This window comes from Bos indicus, chromosome 23 (assembly GCF_029378745.1).
Source record: "Bos indicus isolate NIAB-ARS_2022 breed Sahiwal x Tharparkar chromosome 23, NIAB-ARS_B.indTharparkar_mat_pri_1.0, whole genome shotgun sequence".
Lineage (NCBI taxonomy): Eukaryota > Metazoa > Chordata > Mammalia > Artiodactyla > Bovidae > Bos > Bos indicus.
The window spans coordinates 37,136,428-37,159,862 of record NC_091782.1 but is presented as its reverse complement, the minus strand read 5'-3'; the positions used below and the strand labels follow the sequence as shown (position 1 = coordinate 37,159,862).

Here is a 23,435-nt window from a genome sequence, read left to right as displayed (position 1 = left end):
GAGGTCAGAAAATACATGAAGTTGACCCCATGATGAAGTATTTAATAAGCTGGGGAAGAAAACAAACTTGGTGTGGATTCCACTCAATTTAGACTGAAAACTAGAACTTGATTCAGAAGACTAGGAAGAAAGACAAAACACAATAAGATGAAAGAATGAATTTGTTTTGCCCTTTCTTGATAATACAAATAACCTTTTCAATATATATATATATATAAATATATATATAAGCATATTTAAGTTTATATACATAAATTATATCTATATATAAAACAGTATATAAAAGTGCATATATACAGTTTCAGACATTTTCTAAATTTCTCATTTATGACAATAGATGGATTGAAGATTTCCAAAATTTGCAACTGAAACTCACATCATGTGATATTTTCACATGTACTTTTCTAAATGGTGATAGCAACCATGGATCAACCCCAGTTGGCAGACATGAGGTCAGTAATCCCCATGTCAGAGTTTATTTGGTGCTGCTAGTTAGAAAAACTGAAGTTGATATGTCTGTCAAAGCTCAAAACTATTTTCAGTGCATTTCACATCAGAGGCAGGTGGAAATGCCCACTCTCTGGAGGAACTGTCTGTGAAAACTGATGACAGAAGTGATATGAGGACAGGAAGGGAGAAGTCAGTAAGCAAAAGGTGACTGTAAAATCTTGAGCCTCTAGCTGTGTGTTCACTCAACTATGCTTACAGAGCCCTTTGCTTTTCTACTGACTACAAAACAGTAGGAAAGAAAACAGCCGAAGTCAGCTGCTTTCTTGCACCAATCAGTCACTGAGCAATACAAGAAGTAAGCATTTTAGGGGATGCAATTTCATTCTGCAAAGCGTTGGGAGGTTCCCCTTAGTCTATAAACTGTTTCTAAGGGGATTAACCAAAAATAAATTCAAAAGAACCTGATTAAAATCTCCTAAGTACTTTCGGAATTTAAGTAGAAATGAAATGCAGGTCTGGTAACCAAGATTCAGTCACAGATGAGTCAGATCCAGAACCAGTTTAGACAAATATCAGTGCATCGTACTGCTCAATCTGGAGTCTCCCCATTTTCCAAAAAAAATGACTCTGTGATATCATTTAAGATTCACACTCAGTCTACATATGAACTTTGACATGTTAGCACTGTGTTGGAAAGAGGATGCATACAAATAGATTTGTCAGAGGTTGAGAAGCAAAATAAGAGCTACTGTTGCGGGAGGAAAAATATTGCCTTGCCTAACTGCTGACATAATGTCTAATGGGTTAAGGCAAAGTTAAGGAACAGATCAGACCTCAACATTCAATCTCTGAGCCTCGTGTTTTGAGCTTTACATTCTGAACATAGACTCCCACAATATTATAGTTCACCATCATCATTTCAGGAAAGAATACGGGGAAAGAAAGAGTTGTCAGGAGAGTTAATTTTCATCACAATATGGTTAATATTTATTTTCTAGCAAGTCAGATAATGTATGCAAGATACATATGTCAAGTAAGCACCGATATAATACGTTAAAACATTTGCATGCGTAGATGCACAGAGAAGACTTTTCTATTGTTATCATAAAGCATGTTGAACATGCAAAGAAAAAAATAAAGAACCCTATCCCTAAAATGTTGTGTAATCTGAAGATACAATTATACTCTACCTAGGAGAATGACAGACACCCATAAAATGGGTTATCCACAAATACTATAACAACAACAGTAAAAAATCCTATGAATACAACTAATTTTCTGGGACTAAAGGTATCTAAAGGTGAATCCACATTATCTTTGTTTCACATTTTATATTCTTCCCTAAAATGCTATTCCTTTAATAAAGACTAACTAATTTGCATTCCAAAAGTGTGAGGTGAATCAAAGTTTGTCACCCTTGTAATCTAAGTGTAAAAGATTATCACAAGTACAGGCAATTTATAAGCAGATTGCCTTACACCCAGAGTCCTTGGGGACCTGTCACTAGCAGTAAGGGATAGTTGAGATTTCAGGTCAGTTACAAATAGAATTAGGCAGAGAATATTTATACACCTGTTCCCATTTTCTCCATTTTCTTTTGAAATTGAGAACATACTTGAGTCACTTTGAAGTGATATTATTGACTTGCATAACATTTTTTTTTTTTTTTTTTTGCTCTGCAATGTGAATGTGCGTTTTTCAAATATCAAGCCTTTGATCTGAGTTGCGCCACCAGAACACTCTATAGAGGCTGGAAACCATTTCTATATAAGGGTTTGCTATGCTGAGGGGAAGACTACTCTAGCTTGGAAGAGGTTGGAAATATCCCATCAGAAAGCTCTTTTCAGTCCTCCTCAGCCTAAACACTTTACTGAGAGGGGTCAAACAGCTAGAACAAAACCCAAATTATGCAATGCTTCCACATGGAAGCTAAGCTAAGTGGAAACTCAGAAGTCACCAACTGGACTCCTTAATGCAACAAGGGTCAAACAGTAAAAATGCCCTTAAAAAGCAACAGGTACATTCTCCTAAATCCTACTGATTTTCACAAGTTGTCCAATAAGTTTAAAAGACTAGACTCTTAGGTATCATTATAGAAACTAAATTGAACTATTCAAGAAGGAGGGAGTGGTAATAACAGTGGTGTGGTCGGTCCAAACTTTGAACTCTCAAGCAACCAGCCTGCAAACTACAAAGCACCAGATGGTTTTATAAACTTGAAGGTCTATAAATCTTTCCTTAAATTTTTCAAAAAAAAAAGTTGTTTTCTTTGTGGGATTGAGGAAAATGTTTGCCTTTGAGTATCTGAGCCCCCCAAACCCTAATAGCTTTTTAAGTGTTCTTGCTCTACATGCAGGAGACAAGCAGAACAGAGGCCAAGAGAGCAAGCTCAGAGCACAGCGTCATCTGGCAGCTGTCTTGCTGGGGAGAGAAGGCTGAGCTTCTCTTTCTCAACCTTGACTGTCTCACTGTAGTCATCACAACTTAATGAAGTTCTAAGATTTTAAACATTCATGGACTGAGTTTACAGATTCCTCCTTCAAATGGAAAAGTAATATATGTTTCTGATTTTCAATTACAACTCCAAATCTCCAGTTTTTAAATCATATTCAGCAGTGGCCAGAAAGAGGGAATGATGGGGGAAAGACTTCCCTGATTTTGCTATTTAGTCACTAATTTGTGTCTGATTCTTTTGCAACCCCTTGAACCGTAACCAACCAGGCTCCTCTGTCCATGGGATTTCCCTGGCATGAATACGGAATGAGTTGCCATTTCCTTGTCCAGGGGATCTTCACCACTCAGGAAATCGAACCCGGGTCTCCTGCATTGGCAGGTGGGTTCTTTACTGCTGAACCAGCGGTGTAACTTTAATTTGTAATGGAGTCAACTTTATCCCTACAACTTTTAATGTGTGTGTTTGAACTACCCATTTCCCACATCCTACCCGGTAGAACATGCAGGAAGAGTATAGAAAATTGAAGGGAAATAGGGGCAGACCAAAGAGCGATTGGTAGGCACAATGCAAATTGGCTTATTTCACTTGTCAAGGTCTGTGTACACACCTGTGTGTGGAGCATCTGTGTGCCAACTTTGTCAGGATGGGATTCAATCAGGCAAGAGTCTGCAAAAAATATGAGGCTTTGATTTTGCTACAAAAATTAGTGAATTAAAAAAGGGCAACTGTTCTTGGCTGACCCATCTATCTTACATAGTTTGGCCACTGAAATACGTAAGCATCCCATTATTTCATGTTCTTACATCCATTTCCTGCTCTATTCAACCCTTCATTACACATCACCTTAACTTCCTTCCTTCCTTGCTTCCCAGATTTCTTTCTTCCTTATGTGCGTGAAACCCTTGTCTCCTTGTATATCACAATGAGACTAAGATCAGCATGGATATAAAAATTGCTTTGTAAATTATGAAGCTTTGAAACAATTTCAATCTTGATTATTTATTCATATGCCAAAATATACAAAATATAGAGTGTAAAGGAAGACATGAGAAATGCTAAATCCTGATGGCTTACCCTTAGAAAAGTATGCTCAAGATCATTTAATAATCACATCAAAGTATATTAGGAATTATTAGACTAGAGAGGTTTCAAATTCCATGGAAAATGGAAAAGAAAACATGGAATGACTTCAAGCTTCAAGGTACATATAACAGGAAATTTCAATAATCTGGGTTATTGAGTCCTGAGGTGGGTCATTAAAGGAGACTGTGGACTGACTTCCCAGGAATTGTATAAGGAGCAGAATGGTCACCATCTGATGTGGTTCCCACTCTGGAACCAAGCAAAAGGGCAGAGAGAAATCAGGTCACCCCAATCCTATTTTCCAGTTCCAAAATTTGATCAAAGCATTAATTTTTAAAAACTCTTATGCAAAGTCCCTATAACTTTAATACAAACACCCACATTTTAAAATGTAAAACTACCTACAGAATGGAAACGTAGTTGAAAATTACAGCTATTATGGTAAAAAATAATAAAAATATATTTTCAAATAAAACATGCAGTATACAACACATGTTTATTTTAACAGCAGCCATTTCAGATGAGACTTCTGTTTATAAGACACCCCCAGAGGTTCAAAAATCAGAGGTGGTGATAGCAAAACAAGAGCAAGTTTCTCAGTTTTTGCATGTAGCTCTACAAAGGCTTTATGATCTGAAGTGTCCAGAAGAGAAAATATATTTCAGCCCCATGAAAAATGTCAAACCTTTTAGTGGCTGGTCATCATAACACACTCAGAGACCTTCCACAGTAAAGTTAATGACATCTTTTTTAGAAGATCGTTCAGCTAACCTTTATGTATATCTGTATGAATATATTGATGTCTTTGTATTTATATTTGTTGAATATTTTTATTTAAAGAAAATGAAGGAGGAAAATTAAAATTCTCTTCGATTTGAAGGTTTGTGTGGGATTTTCATGTTTTTCATTCACATTTTACCCTGAAAAGAAGAGAATTAGGGTAACAAGATAAGTCTAAAATTTTATCTTCAGTCACTGGAAAATGGAAACCTGACTTTGGTTTCATGCTGGTCATTTATTTTGTGGGGGGTGTTTTGTGTGTGTGTGTGTGTGTGATGGGCATATGTATGCAAGCATAAGACAGCCACTGCTGCTCAAGGAGCCTGAAAAATTTCACACAACCCCGATCTAGTCCTGACAAGAGGATCCAGCTTGGAAAACAGAACCTCCCCCTCAGTGCTTCCCTCAGCCTCGTGGATCTCCTTCAAAACACAAATGATATGGGGGAGGCTTTATTTCACACAGGTAGGTTCAAGTGATTAGGTTCTTTGTCACCTCTGGGGACTAAGCACCCAGTTATAACATTTGTATGGAAGCTGACTTGTTAAATTTGCCCTCAAAGATAAGGAACCCATCAAAGCACTAGAAAGAGGAGAAGCAGGGTCCTCACTTAATAAAAGTGAGGCCAGAGGCTGAGGGGCTATTCATCCACTGAGAACTACTTAATTATTAATCCTTTTGCTTAAGTGATATTTAAGTATCAAAAAAATCTCCATTTTGCCTTTCTCAGTAGATACTGCAAAGTTTTTCTTTTTCCTATGTAGACACCAACATGTATAAATCAAATGTCATGAATAGTGACTAGCAAGCAGAGTATTTTTTGAGACAGAATGGGCAAATAAAACTGTAAGATATTTAAAGTATATAACATGATAATTTGATATATGTATGTATTTTTTAAAATTTACTTTTAATTGGAGTATAATTTCTTTGCAATGTGTTGGTTTCTGCTGTACAACGATGTGAATCAGCCATAAGTATACATGTATCCCCTCCCTCTTGAATCCCCCCACCTGCACCCCATCCCACTTCTCCAGGTTGTCACAGAGCACTGGGTAAGCTTCCTGTGTCACACAGCCACTTCCCACTGGCATCTATTAACATTTTACAAATGGTAATGTACTACGTGTCAACGCTACTCTCTCAATTCAACTTGCCCTCTCCTTCCCCCATTGTATCCACAAATCTGTTCTCTGTGTCTCTCTTCCTACCCTGAAAATAGGTTAACCGGTGCCATTTTTCTAGATTCCATGTACACACATTAATATACAATATTTGGCTTTCTCTTTCTGACTTACTTCACTCTACATAACAGGCTGTAGGGTCATCCACCTCAGCTCAAGTGACCCAAATTCGCTTCTTTTTAAGGTTAATTAAAATTCCCTTGTATAGATGTACCACACCTTCTTTATCCATTCCTCTCTCAATGCATATCTAGATTGCTTCCATGTCCTGGCTATTGTAAACACTGTTGCAATGAATTTTGGGTACACATGTCTTTTTGAACCATTGTTTTCTCAGGGTATATGCCCAATAGTAGAATTTTTAGGATATATGGCAATTTTGTTAGGACTTCCCTGATGGCTCAGCAGCTAAAGAATATGCCTGCAATGCAGGTGACATAGCAGATGGTTCAATCCCTCGGTCAGGAAGCTCCTCTGGAGGAGGAAATGGCAGCCCACTCCAGTACATTGCCATTTTGACCTACCCTTCTGAAATAGTGCTGACCCTCATTTACATATGTATTAGAAAAGATTTTCCCTGTGTATTAATAAGTCACATACTGTCATCTGACATGTTTACCTTTTATTTTTTGAAGAGAACACAGGTAAGTTCCAGTCTCTTCAGTTCAGTTCAGTTCAGTCACTCAGTTGTGTCCGACTCTTTATGACCCTATGAATCGCAGCATGCCAGGCCTCCCTGTCCATCACTATCTCCCAGAGTTCACTCAAACTCACGTCCATCGAGTCGGTGATGCCATCCAGCCATCTCATCCTCTGTCATCCCTGTTTGCTCCTGCCCCCAATCCTTCCCAGCATCAGAGTCTTTTCCAATCAGTCAACTCTTCGCATGAGGTGGCCAAAGTACTGGAGTTTCAGCTTTAGCATCATTCCTTCCAAGGAACACCCAGGGCTGATCCCCTTTAGAATGGACTGGTTGGATCTCCTTGCAGTCCAAGGGACTCTCAAGCGTCTTCTCCAACACCACAGTTCAAAAGCATCAATTCTTTGGCACTCAGCTTTCTTCACAGTCCAACTCTCACATCCATACGTGACCACTCTCTTAGCACCAATTATACAACACAATTTTATCAGTTATAGTCATCATGCTATTCATTAGATCCTCAGACCTTATAATTTTCATATGTTAAAATGTATAACCTTTTACAAACCCGTCCCTATTTCCCCCACTCTCCAAGCCCTGGCAATCACTACCTACGCTGTTTCTGAGTTCCACTTTTTTTTTTCTTTTTAGATTCCTTACAATTGAGATCACACAGTAACTTGTTTCACTTAGCATTAGGCCCTCCAATTTCATCTATGCTGCCACAAATGGAGGATTTTTTTTTAATGGGTAAATACAATACACACACACACACACACACTTACACACACATATATATACATAACACATCGCATTGTTGTAATCACTTTACCTGCTGACAGATATTTAGACTGTTCCCATAATAGGTTGTCTAGGCTACTGTGAATATTGATGCAATGAACATGGGAGTGCAGATTTCTCTTTGAGATAATTATTTCATTTCCTTTGAATATATATGCAGAAATGAATATATATCCAGAAGTGGGATTAATGGGTGCATGACAGTTGTTTGTGGAATTTTGTGAGAAACTTCCAGAAGGTATTCCATGGGAATTGCACCAATATATATTCCTACCAATAATCCATTAAGACCTCCATTTTCTACACATCCTCAACCACACTTATTTCTTACTTTTTGGTAAAAGCCATTTAAACAGGAACGAGGTGGTGTATGTTGTACTTTTGATTTCACTTCCCTGATAGTGATGTTGAGCATCTTGTCATATACTTCCTGGGCATTCTGTATGTCTTATTTGGGGGGAAAATTGCTTATTCTGTAAAAAATAGCATGCATTTTGTATACTGTATTTGAATATATAAAACTCAGTTACCTATCCATACATCAAAACAAATTACAGAAATACAAATAATCCATTTACAATTGCATCGAAAAATAAAGTACTTAGAAATATATTTAAGCAGGGTGTTGAAAGATCTATGTATGAAAACATTCAAGACACTCATGAAATAAATGTTTAAAAGACACAAAAGGAAACATATTTCATATTTATGGACTGGAAGAATTAACATTTTTAATACATCTGTACTACCCACAGCTATCTACATATTCACTGCAGTCTCTTTCAAAATTCCAAGGCATTTTTCACAAAACAGAAAAAAAAAAATTCTACAACTTGTGTAAAACTGTTGTTGTTGTTGTTCAGTTGCCGGGTCCTGTCTGTCTCTTTGTGACTCCACAGCCTGCAACACACCAGACTTCCCTGTCCCTTACCATCTCCTAGAATTTGCCCAAGTTCATGCTCATTGAATTGGTGATGGCATCCAACCATCTCATCCTCTGCCAGCCTCTTTTTCTTCTGTCTTCAATCTTTCCCAGCATCAGGGTCTTTTCCAATGAGTCAGCTATTCACATTAGTTGGCCAAAATATGGGAGCTTCAGCTTCAGCATCAGTCCTTCTGAAGAGTAAATGGGGTTGATTTCCTTTACAATTGACTGGTTTGATCTCCTTGGTGCTCAGGGACTGTCAAGAGTCTTCCATAGCACCACAGTTCAAAAACATCACTTCTTCAGCACTCTGCCTTCTTTATTGTCTGTCCAGCTCTTACATGTGTACATGACTACTGGAAAGAACACAGCCTTGACTATACAGACCTCTGTCAGTAAAGTGATGTTTTTGCTTTTAACACACTGTCTAGGTTTGTCAGAGCTTTCCTGCCAAGAAGCAATCGTCTTCTAATTTCAACAGAGAAGAACAGAGAAGCTAGAAAGAAACGCACACCCATATATTGTCGGTTAGCTTATGAAAAAGGAGCCAAGAATATCCAGTGGGGAAAGGACAAGCCTTTCAAAATGGCACTGGGAAAACTGGATAGTCCTATGAAAAAATGAATCTGTGCCCCTGTCTTTTACCATACACAAAAATCAACTAAAAAGGGATTAAAAAGTTGAACAAAAGACTTGAAGCGATTAAACCCCTAGAAGAAAACATCGAGGTAATCTTCTTGACATCGGTCTTTGCAATGAGTTTTTGGGTTTCACACCGAAAGCAAAGGCAACAATGGCAAAACCTACAAGTGGGACCACATCCAACTCCAAACAAAGGAACATCAGCAAAATCAAATGGCAATTCACAGATTGACAGCAGATATTTCCCAATCATATATTTGATAAGGGCTTAATATCCAAAGATCTCAAGGCAAAAAACCACAAATAATCCAAATTTTTAATGGAGCATAAGAAAAGGAACAGTTTCACTAAATCTGAAGATTAGACTGTAGATGAGAGACACAGCAAGGTTTTCCTTCGAGAACAACAAAAGCCTGTGCCTTCCTGGCATTACTTTCTTCATTTCCACTCAATGTTTGACAATTACAGTTCACTGAGTACATTCTTCAGTCAATAACAATCATCCCACAGTGAGCTATAATATATACTAAGAACAGCCCCAATGAGGGGAGGGGAACTAATATTTGCATCCTTACTAATGAAGCATATCAAAAGGAAGGTAATTTCCCAAGTTTACCACTCCATTGTTTTCTATGTTTCATTTCAAAATTGAGCCACCTAGTAAGGAAAATTAGCTAAGAGACCTCAATAATATATAGATACAGGGTGAAGTAGGCCAGAAAGAAAAACACCAATACAGTATACTAACACATATATATGGAATTTAGAAAGATGGTAACGATAACCCTGTATGCAAGACAGCAAAAGAGATACAGATGTATAGAACAGTGTTTTGGACTTTGTGGGAGAGGGAGACTGTGGGATGATTTGGAAGAATGGCATTGTAACATGTATAATATCATATAAGAAAGGAATCGCCAGTCCAGGTCCGATGCAGGGTACAGTATGCTTGGGGCTGGTGCACTGGGATGACCCAGAGGGATGGTATGGGGAGGGAGGTGGGAGGGGGGGTTCAGGATTGGGAACACGTGTACACCCATGGTGGATTCATGTTTATGTATGGCAAAACCAATACAATATTGTAAAGTAATTAACCTCCAATTAAAATAAATAAATTTAAAAAAGGGAAAAAAATAAAATCAATTTTAAATGGGAGCATTAATGGTTTATAATTTTGGGGCAATTTATTACTACTGTTGTAACTGTAGTCCTTTTGGTTCTCTACTGCATCAGGATAATAATTAATTATAAATATTAATAGCAACATAGGGACGCATACTACTAAATTTATAGTGAATAGAGAAAGACATAGAATATATTAGTCAAGAAGTCAAAGTATCGGAAGCCAGCAATGGTAGTAAAGGAAAGGACAGTATTGCCTTGAGAGGAAGGAAGGTTGTCAAAGTTTCTTGAAACAGCAAGAATGAGCCAGCTGTGAGGAATTAGCTTAATTTGGAAACCAGAAACTCTACCAGAAGAAATTTAAGTTCATAAAAATATTACGATGCTAAAACCCAAAATTTAGACAAAGAATAGGGTAGAGTCGGGTATATAGACATTCAAAGTTCTCCATTGCTTAGTGCATCAGGCACTCAAGGACCACCCTCACTGAAGTCTTTCTCTATTGCTCAACCTACAGGTACCAGCATGGAGAAAGAGACAGCTCTACTCCACAGGCAGTTGAATCCTCTTTTATGGCCTCATGGCTTTCCTTAAGAAGCATTCCATGCAGCAGATTTCCTCCACCCCATCCCATCAGGCTGACTCCCCACGGTCAACAGGAGTCCTCACCCTGGGATCATTCCGCAATCCCCATGGCTCCAGCTCCCAGCTTCCGTGGACACCAGTGGACTTACAACCCTGTCCGAGGTATGAAAGGCTGCAGCATGGCTTGTCTATGTGGTTCTCACTCCGTTCAGACTGTCACAGATTAGTGAGTTCACTCTCCAACTGCTTCAAATGCCTCCCCCATCCCAGTGGATGGCCATGGACGCGGGGATCTCTCCCCTGCGCTTCAGCTCCCTCATCCCCAGGTGCAGGCTGGTCCCACTTGCTCTCCTCCTTCTTTCCCCTTCCTCCTTGTCCCTTCTTTCCTTTGTCCTACCAAGTTCTGTGTGGATCCGGATGTTCCTTCTCAGTAGTCAGGGAGTCCTGCCAGGATTCACCTGGTCTTCTGTGAGAACTGCGGCGTCTTTGGACGTTCTTGATGCATCAGTGGAGAGAGGTGTACCCCACTTCCACCTACCCCTCCGTCATCCTGTCCACCCCTATTTGGGCATGTATTAAAAACGAGTTTCCCTTCTATTAAGTAACATTGCTACCATCACACATGTTTAACTTTTGCTTTTTGAGGAGAACACAGGTAAGTTCCACTCTCTTCAGTTCAGTCAGTCATTCAGTGGTGTCCCACTCTTTGTGACCCCAGGGACTGTGGCAGCACAGGCTTCCCTGTCCATTACCAACTCCCAGAGCTTGTTCAATCTCATGGTTAGATCTCATGATTAGATCATGAAGCTCAAACTTAGATCCTCAGACCTTATTAATTTTTTATACATGAAAATATGTAACCTTTAAAAATCTCTCCCTATTTGTCCTACCCTCCAGTCTTTGGCAAACATTTTTCTACTCTGAGTTCCATCTTTTTTTTTTTTTAACTGCTTATAATTGAGATCATATGGTATTTGTCTTTCTCTGACTTAGTTCACTTAGCGTAATGCTCTCCAGTTTCATCCATGTTGTCACAAATGGAAGGATTTCTTTCTTTTTCTAATGGCTAAATAATATTTACCTATATATGTCACATCAGATAGTTTTAATCCATTCACCTGTTGAAAGATTGTTGTTTCTATACCAAGGCTACTGTGAATAATGCTGCAATGAACATGGGAATACAGATCTCTCTTTGAGACAATGTTTCATTTCCTTTGACTATATATCCAGAAGTGGGATAAGGGATCACATAACTATTCTCTTTTAAATTTCTTGAGGAAACTCCACAGTATGTTTCCGTGGGAGTTGCACCGGTATCCATCCCTACCAACAGTGCATAAGCACTCCTTTTTCTCCTCAGCCTCAATAACATTTGTCATTTCTTACATTTTTGGTACTAGACTTTCAAAGGGGTATGAGGTGATATCTCTTGTGCTTTTGAGCCGCATTTCATTTGATTATTACTGATGCTGAGCAGCTTGTCATATACCTCTAAATCATCTGTATGTCTTATTTATGGGAAAGTGTCTATTCTTTAAAGATGTAGCATACATTATGTTTACTATATTCCAATATATGAAACTCAGTTGCCTACCTATATATCAACAACAAGCTATCAGAAAATGGAGTAAATAAAACAATCCCATTTACTATTGCATCAAAAAAAGATAAAACACTTAGAAATAACCTTAAGCAAGGTGTTGAAAAATTTTATAGATATTCTTTAAGACATTGATAAGAGAAATTTTAAAAGAGTTAAAGATATGCAAAGTTAGGTTATCTATTTATGTGTTTCGTGAGGGAGGATTTCTATTACTATAAACTTCCGTCTTAGAATTGCTTTTGTTGCATCCTATAGGTTTTAGATCATCATATTTCATTGTTCTTTGTTTCTAGAAATGTTTTGATTTCCCTTATTTCTTCAGTAACTTGTGCATTATTTAGAAATTTTTTGTTTAATCACCATGTGTTTGTGTTCTTTAATTTTATTTTTTTTTATTATCGATATCTAGTTCACAGTTTTGCAGTCAGAGAAAATGCTTGAAATAATTTCAATTTCCTTAAATTTACTGAGGTTTGATTTGTGACCCAAGATTTGGAAAATGTTCCGTGTGCACTTGAGAAGAAATTGTATTGTTCTGCATTTGGATGGAATGTGCTGAAGATATCAATTAGGTCTGTTTGCTCTAACATTGACTTTTAGGCTTATGTTTCCTTACTACTTTTCTATTTTGTTGACCTGTCCACTGGTATAGGTGTGGTGTTAACATGCCTACTACTATTGTGTTACTGTCAAATTCCCTTTTAATGTCAGTTAATGTTTACCTTATGTATTGAGGTGCTCTTATGTAGGGTACATAAATAGTTAAAATTGTTATGTCTTTTTCTTGGACTGGTCCCTTGATCATTTGGTAGTGTCCTTCTTTATCTCTTATAATTGTTTTGATTTTAAGGTCTATTTTTTCTGATATGAGAATTCCCAATCTGGCTTTCTTTTTTTCTACATTTGCATGGAATATATTTTTCCATCCTCTCACTTTCAGTTTGTATGTGTGTCTAGGACTGAAGTGGGTTTCTTGTAGACAGCATATATATGGGTCTTGTTTTTGTATCCACTCAGCCAGTCTGTGTGTTTTGGTAAGAATGGAAGAAGATAATAGCAAATAAAGCAATTGATAAAGGATTGCTTTCCAAAATACAAGCAGCTCAAACAACACAGTCATCAAAAGCAAAGGCAAGAACTGCAAAAATAAACTAGTGAGGCCACATCAAACTCAAAACCTTCTGCATAGTAAAAGAAGCCATCAGTAAAATGAAATGACAACCTATGGAATGAAAAAAAAAATTGCAAATCACATATTTGGTAAGGGCTTCATATCCAAGTGTATATAAGAGACTCATGCAACTCAGTAGGAAAAGAAATCAAAACACTCCAAATTATTAAATGAGCAAAGGAAGAGTAAATGTTTTGAAAAATCTGAAGAGTAGACTGTAGATGACAGACCCTGTAAGGTTTTCCTTCCAGAACAAAAGCCTGTTTCTTCCTTGCATTGCATTCTTTATCTCCAACCACTTGTTGGGTGGTTGCAGTTCACAGTATACATCCTTTACTCAATAGCAATCACCCGACACTGAGTTATATGTGCTAAGAATACCCTACTAATTATAAAAACTAATAATTATATACTTAATCTTGAGGCATCTAAAATCCAAGGTGATTTTCAGAATTTTACACTCCATTGTTTTCTACATTCTTTTTCAAAATTGAAACACCTAGTATGGAAAAATGAGTACGGGACCTCAACAATACATGCATAGAAAGTCATTTAAAACTGGGAGCATTACTGGATTATAATTTGGGGGAATGTATTATTACTAATACTACTGTAATTTTCTTCCTTTTAATTCTATGCTATACTAGGTTGATATTTATTTAAAATAGTAACACCAACATAGAGGCACATGGTACTCTATTTACAGTAGATTGAGAAAGACAAAGCTTATATGGCAGGAAGTGATATCATGGAAAATTAGCAATGGTAGCAAAAGAAGGGGCAGTACTGCCTAGAAAGAAAGCAGAGTTCTCTAATTTTTTGGAGAAAACAGGAACAAGCCAGATGGGAGCCAACCAGCTTAAGCTGTGTACCAGAAACTGCACCAGAAGGAAAATGAAGTTCATAAAAATATGCTGATGCTAAACGCCAACATTCAGACGGTAAGAGAATAGGGTAGGGTTTATGTAGATGCTGAAAACTACTCAGAGAGATAGACATGGAAGCAAATACACTAATGAGTATCAGAAAGATCAAAGCACAAAAGGGTCTGAAATTAAATCGTAAAGGGACTTGGTAGTCTGATCAAAAGAATAAGAGAATGAAATTAGAAAACCAAAATATAAAGACTTGTGCACGTCGTAGACCCAGAGAATGCTCAGCAGAGAAAATTTCAGCCTTAGTGACCAGCGAACGGAAGCCTCCAGCATCAGGAACAAAAACCCTGGGCAGGACTCACGACTGTGCGCTTCTGGGAACAGCCTCAGTTTCAAAGTTTGGGCGCTGTACCACCTAAAAGCGAACGCAGACAAGGATTATAGCTTGCTATGACACTGAATCACAGACAGTAGTGTTTGTGAGTTTACTTTTCTCATTCAATTATAAAGTTAATGAACCACTAACCAATGATAATTGACACCATCAGTTTCCAGTCAGATAGTCTTTAGTCATACAATGGATATATGAACCTGTTATATGATCGCCAATAACAGTTTTAATAATTAAGTTTATTGATGTTTAATTGAAGGGGAATTGCTTTACAATACTGTACTGCTTTCCGGCAAACATCAACATGAATCAGCCATAGGTATACCTATGTCTCCTCGCTCTTTAACCTCCTTCCTGCCGTCATTCCCATCCCATCCCTCAAAGTTGTTACAGAAAAATATGGAAGGCTTCACAAATTTGTGTGTCATCCTTGGGTAGGGACCATGCTAATCTTTTCAGTATTATTCCAAATTTTTAATATATGTGCTACCAAAGCAAATACATGAATAACATTTTAATAGAATAAAATATATAGTCATCTACCAATAAATGATCAATTACATTAGGAATGTGGGTATTCTGTTATATTTACCAGCTCTTATAAAATTGAATTTTTTAAGGTTCAAAGTTCCATGAATGAATTAAACATATTTTTATGCATAACACATGTATACATGCTCATAAATATATGCACACAAATACATCTATGTTATACAAGCTATTATTCTCCTAGCCTGTCACAATAAGATCTTTAGTTGATGAGAGATATAGTTCCAAATTTCTCCAACTTATATGTCTTCCTTTGAGAATCTCCTCTTTTATTTTCATTACCTAATTTTAACTAACCATTTTGTCTTAGATACTATGCCCCTTTAAACTAACTAAGAGCAGAGAAAACCTAATAAATGCTGATATGTTATCCTTAATTAAATTACCACTCTTCTGGTAAATTGGAAAAAGAATCATGTTCAGATCTCATTCAGGAGGATAAAATCTCTATTTTATTAGTTCTCTTGTCCAATCTCAATTCTTGCTCATTTCAGTCTTAAATTCTGTTTGCATACAAAGGACACACAGGAAAAGTAATATTAAAATCGCACTTGCAAGAGTCTATGATTTTATGCTTCTGTTGGCCAAAGGTAGGGCCAGGAATAATTTCTGAAATATTACATACATCATGGAAGCATGAAGTCTAGTTCTATTATCAAAGAGGAGATGCTTGGAGATGGTTCAAAAACTAAGCCCCTTGGGTTGTCAGGATGTACCCCCGACCAGACAGATAAATTTTGTCCCTAAAGAGTCAAAGTCAGGAAACGGCAGGCCTTGTTCGCAGAGTCGATGATGTTGTCCTGGATGCTGACCAGGTAATATTCTTGTATTACCATTTGGAGATTTATTTGCTACTTTCTCGAAGAAACAAATGTAACGAGAGGATTAAAGATGAATAAAAGTAGAAGAGCTGTCAAGGTGCCTAGAAGAAAGGCTAGCCAGGAGAACCAGGCCCCCACACTGATAATTGTCAAAGACTGTAACAGTGAGTGTTTTATAGACAGAGCAGAAGAAGTGGATAAAACCAGTGTTCTAGGGTCACTGCTGTTTTGCAGTCAAAGACAAAATATTTTTCTCTTTAAGCAGAGTCATCACAGCTCCTGATGTGGTCCTGGTTACACACATGCAGACCGAGGGCCACAGGCATGTGTGATGTGACATCAGGAAGTGAACAGATGAGTGTATTGGTGCCCAGTGACCTGCATCTGCTAATAATGGGACCTGGGGAAAATTACTTGCCCTCTCCAAGTCATCACATCTTCATTAACAGAACTTGATGATCATAGTGAAGATTAAGTCTATCTCACAGGGTTCCTGTGAAACACAAATTTTAAGATGTTTTAAAGCTTTTGGGAAAGTATCAAAGACATGCATGGGGTTACTAAGGTGAGTGAGCAGATCCAAGGTACAGTATCCTTTTTCTCTTGGTATTCTCTTTGTACTCAAAAGTAGCGATCAGTCAGTCATGTGTTTACTCTTACCCCAGTGTGATGGTAAACCACACAGATCAACTGGACTTTTCTTGTCATTTCAGTGTCTAAAATGCAAGCATTAGTCAATGTAGAGTGAAAAATTACAAACTCCTAGAGGGCCTTGTTGCCAGAGTCTGCGGAGTCCCAACACTAAACAGTCTTAAAAAAATGGCCTAAACACTCTGGCTCAGAATTAAGTTCCAAATGTTTGCAGAGCACAGAAGTACTTCTGGGAGAAATACAAAATTACAGGGAGTAACCTACTTCTCCAACTCTCTATCTGTGCAAATATTATCTTCCATTTAAATTGACACAGAATGTGATCCTTCTTCCCCATCTCGGCTACTATAGCACCAACTCCTGCTCAGAGCAACAGGGAAAGAGAAGCCTTCCCTTCACCGGATGGATTTGATAAACTCAGGTGACTAGATCATCTCAGAACGGTTCATGTTTTTATTTAAACAGGTTCCTGCCTGCTCCTGCTGATGGTCATGTCAAATCTGCTCCTGTGCCAAGGCAACTCATGCCCGTCCTGCTGTCCTGACGTGTTTGACATCCCCCTGGAATCCCTTACACACCTGTTTCTCAATGCCTCCAGGCTGTCACATGATATCGTTAACCATACCACCATAATGTTCCATGAGTTTGTAAGTACTGTGTGGTGGTGGTTTAGTTGCTAAGTCATGTCCGACTCTTGCGACCCCACGGTGTGTAGCCCTCCAGCCTCCCAGATGGACCCTTTGCATAAGTGTTGGGCTATAGTGTCCTTTCAACAAGAAGGCTGCATCAGCCAAAATTCAAATAACACAGTGTCTAGGTCAAAGAAGCCATCAGCTCATAAGATGTGGAAATCGAAAAAAGGACTAGTTTTGTGAAATCCCTACGATTCCTTAGAAATGTAATAACTTTTTCAATTTCCTTTCATTCATTTTCTTTTGTAAATTTTTAAAATAAATGATTTTTGTATTTGTCAGCCAAGAATGCCATAAAAGAATACAATAGACTCAGTGGAATAAACAACAGAATTTTATTTGCTCACAATTCTGGGGGCTAGAAGTCCCAGATCAGGGGGCCAGCAAGGTGAGGTTCTGGTAAGAACTCTTTCCTCCCATGCTGGATTCTCTGTTCGTCCTCACACAGGGTCGGGGGTGGGGAAGAGAGATAGAGGAAAAGACACAGACACACAGAGGTAATTCTCTGGTGTTTCGCTTCATGAAGACACTAAACCTATTGGATCAGTGTTTCACCCTAAGAGCTCAGTTAACATTAATGGGCTTCCCTGGTGGCTCAGATGGTAAAGAATCTGCCCTCAATGTAAGAGACCTGGGTTCTATCCCTGGGTCTGGAAGATTCCCTGGAGAAGGGAACTGCAAGCCACTCTAGTAATCTTGCCTGAGAAATCCCATGGACAGAGGAGTCTGGTGGGCTACAGTCCATGGGATCCCAAAAAGTTGGAACCCTTTTCAAAACACAGCACTTTGGCAGTTAGGTGTCTAACACATGAACTTGAAGAACATACATTCAGCCCACAATACTACCTGACACAAAGCACTTTTAGGTGGGACTGGGGGAAAGGAAGCGTGTTGATTTTCTGGTCCTTCAGTGTCTCTCTGGGCTTTCTTCTCCAGGCTCAGAGTAAATAGCCAATAAATGAGAACTGCTCTGCAGTGAACTGGAAAGATGGAACATGTTAAACAAAGCTGAATCCCGGTCACAGAATCAAATAATGGTAGTTTTATTAAGGCTACAAATTATTATTTTAAGATTTGCAGTGAATAGCTTTAGAACTGCAATAGAAAGGGAATTTACAATTGGAAACAATTATTCTCTTTCTGAGGAAAGTATTTGAAAGTTGTATGTTAATTCTTTTAGGTCAATCAAGGAGCACACAGTTGAGCAGACAGCTAATAAAAGGCGGTGTTAAAGGTTTCTATTAAATTCATGTAGTTCTTTTTACTCACTAGTTTTTTTCATCCTCCATTTTTGACTGTCCATTTTTTTAAAAACTCTTCCAAGTAATCTCTTGAAATGTTCATAACTTTCGCTAAAGATTACTTTTTCTCTATCAATGTGTTAGCTAGATTTCTCTAGTCTTATTATTCTCAGTCCATTGCTTAGTATTTCCTATAACTTTATGCCATGTTTTTCCACCGTACCATTTTGTCACCATAAACAGCATTGTATTCTGCACCTGGGATGAACACTAAGCTTTTTGTGTGCGGATCAGAGATAAGTCAGAGTCATAATTTATAACTCCTTGCAAGGAAATATATTGGCTCTAACCCACAGTAAACAAGAGATTAAATGGTTAAATATAGGTGCATGCGTGCATTCTAAGTCACATCAGTTGTGTCCAACTCTTTGCAACCCTACTGACTGTAGCCCAACAGGCTCCTCTGTTCATGGGATTTGCCAGGCAAGAATACTGGAGTAGGCTGCTGTGCCCTCTTGCAAGGGATGCTCCTCACCTAGGGATCAAACTTGAGTCTTCTTATATCTTCTGCATTGGCAGGAATGTTCTTTACCACTACTGTCATCTGGGAAGCACCAAGTATTGGTACAAAAGTACTATATTTGGTTCAAATACTAAAAAGTAAAAAAAAAAAAAAAAAGATAATAAAATTGGAGAAGGCAATAGAAGGGAAAGGTTGAACTTAGAAAAGTTAGATGTAAAATCATTTTTATAGAGACAATGTATAGAAACATTATGAAAAGAATGACTTTCAAATTTTGTGATTCCCCTCATAAAAAAAAAAAAAAATTACAAGGCTGTTAAACATGTTAATGTTCTGGTAATGGTTTCATCCACCGAATGCCCAACAGCCCTAACTAATTGCCTGATCACTTTCAGGATGAAAAATATGCCCAGAACCAACCATACACTATCAATGCCACGAAAAGCTGCCATACCAATTCCCTCCATACTCCCCAAGAAAGAGAAAAAGCCCTAAGGATGAACGTGAGTCTTTCACCTGGGTTTTTCACCAGATCAAATGAGAAAGTATATAGCTTACCAGGCTTCATAATATTAGAGGGAATGGTAACTGTACATGCAGAAAAAGGTGGAGGAACTGTAAGCAATTGAAGAGAAATTATATTATGCAGTTGATGAAGCATGAGCGAAATCAAGGGATGACTAAAAATCGGTAGTAGCAACATAAATAACAGATCCATAAATTGTCCATGTAGACAACTTTAGCTCAACCAATGCATCAGACACAGGATTGCAACTATTATACTGTACAAAAACAGGAAATGAATGGGAATTTCCATGTGTAAAATATAAGATTGCAAAATTCATGAATATGTAAGAAACACACCCAGTTTTGAGTACTCCCTGTTACTAGTGACTCCTACTTGGGAGTCCTATACTGCACCACCCAAGCCACCACATCTGCCTTTCAAGGCTCTCCTGATTCTGCTTCTACTTCTCTGACACCTCCTTCATTCGTCATTCTCAATGACTCTTCTGTCACGTTTTATTTTTAATTTGTAAGTCTCCCCCACAATGGCCTATAAAACATTGCTTTCCTTCTCATGGCCACAACAATTGCCTCTGTTCTGAGGACAACACAATTTACATATCAAGCCTCAATCATTTATGGCAGCTCCAAATTTTCACCATTATAATCTCTCCTTTCTGATTTCCTGCATTATCTTTTGTCCTAACATTATTTAAAATATTTTCACATGCATTCCCCCTTAAAATACTATCTTCTCTCTTTACAACTTTCTTAATGATACCAGCATTCTTTTCCTCTGTTAAACTCATTAATAATGAGGGTGATCAAGTAAAGGAAAAAGGTCAAAGAGGAGGAAGAGGAGGGATTGTTCAATACGCTTAAATTTAAAGATTATTGAGAGTTACTACATGGCCATACATTTTACTCAGCACTTTATGTGCATTACTATATTTAATCCTACTCAGTTCTCTGTTCTTTACCAGTAAAACAGTTCATGGCTGTAAAGAAATCAAGCATATTAACTAGAGATCTTCAGCCTCCGGGATTTTCAGGCTCAATTCTGCTAGTAGTGGTGAACTAGGGGGGACCCTCCACTGTGAATCCCACTGATGCTGTTACTAAAGACAATGCTGTGCCGTTTTCTCCCCGGACACATGTCAACAAAACAGACTCTTCTGATGTCAGCAGGCGGGTGGTGTGGGATCAGCTGAGGAGAGAAGCCTGTTTAGGAATGTCGTGTCTTCTTCCTTGTCTCTTTGTTTTAATATCATGAAACAAATTATCAATCAAAAATCAACACAAAGGACTCATCTGATTCATTAATACGAATGGATCGCTGGGTGACAATGATGTGGGCACAGGTGGAATCCCTCTTTCCTGGGTCAGGCACTGCAGGCATATACTGACTTGCGTAAATGCTTAGATTCTCTCACGCAAATATACAAACATAAAAGAACTCACTGAGTGGTGGTAGAATTTCAGAAGAAAAAAGAAAATTCTTCATAAATTAGAATGCATTAGAAGAATTAGTTCCTAATATAACCTAGATTTTTAATAATTCAGCATAGTGTGAACTAATAGCTTACATTTTATACTTTTGCAACTTTTACTACCTTCAAAAATCTCTGCATGCAAATAGGAATAACCAAGAGTTTTTTAGGTCAGCTGCTCTGAGCAAAGATCACATGTTACCAAAACCACTGAATTATGTTTATTTTAATCAGATTGTTTCTTCTGGTTGCTTAGAATGAAGACCTTAGTAAGTGGATACTCATGTTACTGTACTCCTGGCATAGACCTCTGTATCTTCTAGTCAAGGACCTGCAGAGTATGAAAGAAGTCTCAGATACTATCCTATCAAGTGCCAAAGAGAACATGAGAAAAATAGAAGAACTTCAAGCATTCATAGAGAGGCAATTCAGCCAGGTGAGCATCCTGCAGAGGGCTTTCTTGCTTTGTTCATGAATGAAAGAGGTCACCTCTGTAATGCGCATGGTGTTTTGAAATATATCTTTTTGTAAGAAAAAGGTTCATGACTTGTATATTCTAGACTGCTACTACATAAAGCAGGAGCCTAGTCATTCATAGTGATAGATTCTACTGTAAAGGAATCAGAACTTCACTGCAGTTTTTGACATGTGCAGCCTACCCTGCATTGCACACAATTCCACCAAAAGCTTGCCTCTTCCTTGGCACAGGTGGTTGAAATATTTTCAAGAGTAAGAGAACTAGAGAACAGAATTTCCAAGATCAGCATTTTCTTCAAAGTAACCCAGGACATATGCTATTGAAGTTCCACTTGTCTTCTTTTTCTGTTCTCCTCAAATCAAAAGATGAGAGTCGGAAGGAAGAAAAGAGAAAGTTAAAACTAATCTTGAGTTATGTTTCTACATTTTAGATTCCTAAGAGTTTTCTCATAGGCTGGCTTCAAAATCCATATCTAGAGTGTTTTATATTCATATGTCTTCTCCAAATCTTAATTTGATAATTATAAGGAAAAAGATATGCAAATACTAATAAAACACATAAGAACTCATTATTTTTTGGGTATTCAGGTTATTTATCCAGTAATACGGACAATATTCAAGGCTCGCATTTACTGGTCAGGACTCGCATCCCTGGTGTCCAACGATGAAGATGTGCGTCATTCTGCATTTTACAAGCTGTTCATGTGCCTGTATAGGGATTCACGTAAACTTGACATGTACACCGAGATCCTGGCGTGCCGAATCACCAACACGTGCTAAATCCACATCCATCCCATCCAGCTCTGAGGTGGTCACGATGATATATCCCACAGCAAGCTTCTTGGAAATTTATAGCTTTTTAATGCATGCTCTGTGAAATGGGTCTCCTCTTAAAAAAATAAACACAGACTCTGTAGAGGTGTCAAAATCTAAGAGGGAAATTCCTTAACATTTCTTATCTTCATTTAATAGAAAATCAAAAGGAAATCGACCCCGACAATTGAGAGAATGAAGCTCCTATTAAAATTAGTCACAAAAAGCAGAAGCTGGCATTACAAAGAAGACCATTAAGAGATTGTGTAAGAATCACAGCCAATTATTCTGGGTCAAGTTATTAGAATCAAGGTATTAGACAATTGTTCGTGGTTCTGGTCATGCTACCAAGAAGACTGAATTCTCAGGATTCTTTATGAAAGGAACCACAAACTGTCAGCCAACTATCACAGTGTTACACCAGACAAGATAAGTGCTTTGCACTTTTGTGTAAATAGCATGAGGTTTACTGAACTGTGTTAAGATTGTTAGGATGCTGTCTTAGTCCTTCTGGGTTGCTATAACAAAAAGCAGAGGCTTAAAAACAATGGAAATGGATTTCCACAGCGTGGTCATGCAGGGTCCTTTATGGTCACACACTTCTTACTGTGCCCTCACACGGAGGGAAGGCTCGGGAGTTCTGTGAATTTTTTATATGTAAAAGCACTCATCTCATTGAAGAGGCTCCATCCTTATAACTCCATCACCTCACAAAGGCCCCACCTAGGGTTACCAAAATAATGGGGATCAGGATTTCATCATATGAAATTTCTGGGGGATGCAAGGCTGAGACCATAGCAGATACAAAGGTGAACTGGCTCATCCTCCTCCAGTGGCTGTCGTCACCCACACTCCACTGCATCCTCATTTCCTGCATCACCTTGCAGCCATTCCATACATTCTATCACTCTGGGTTTCACAAGTCCAGGTCAGTCAAGTGTCAGCTCCATCTCATATTCAG

At 38.1% G+C, this 23,435-nt stretch overlaps 1 protein-coding gene and 1 non-coding gene across 2 annotated transcripts; one reads left to right on the top strand and one right to left on the bottom strand.

The window, feature by feature from the left end:
* The first annotated feature begins 10,774 nt into the window (after nt 1-10,774).
* LOC109577453 (placental prolactin-related protein 3) lies at nt 10,775-22,441 on the top strand. Its single transcript, XM_019986379.2, has 5 exons — nt 10,775-10,829; nt 17,197-17,378; nt 19,583-19,690; nt 21,441-21,620; nt 22,250-22,441. Exons 1-5 carry the CDS (start codon nt 10,775-10,777, stop codon nt 22,439-22,441), a joined length of 717 nt encoding a protein of 238 aa, XP_019841938.2.
* Nucleotides 15,104-15,210, bottom strand: LOC139179210 (U6 spliceosomal RNA). Its single transcript, XR_011563634.1, has one exon. It is a non-coding gene; the product is annotated as a U6 spliceosomal RNA (small nuclear RNA).
* Nucleotides 22,442-23,435: the final 994 nt, after the last annotated feature.

Bases quoted from the DNA above. Each gene is read 5' to 3' on its own strand.
- LOC109577453 (XM_019986379.2), top strand. From the start codon at position 10,775: ATGGCTCCAGCTCCCAGCTTCCGTGGACACCAGTGGACTTACAACCCT. The intron at 10,830-17,196 runs GTATGAAAGGCT...TTATTTAAACAG, and splicing joins GACTTACAACCCTGTCCGAG to GTTCCTGCCTGCTCCTGCTG. The intron at 21,621-22,249 runs GTGAGCATCCTG...TTGGGTATTCAG, and splicing joins TAGAGAGGCAATTCAGCCAG to GTTATTTATCCAGTAATACG.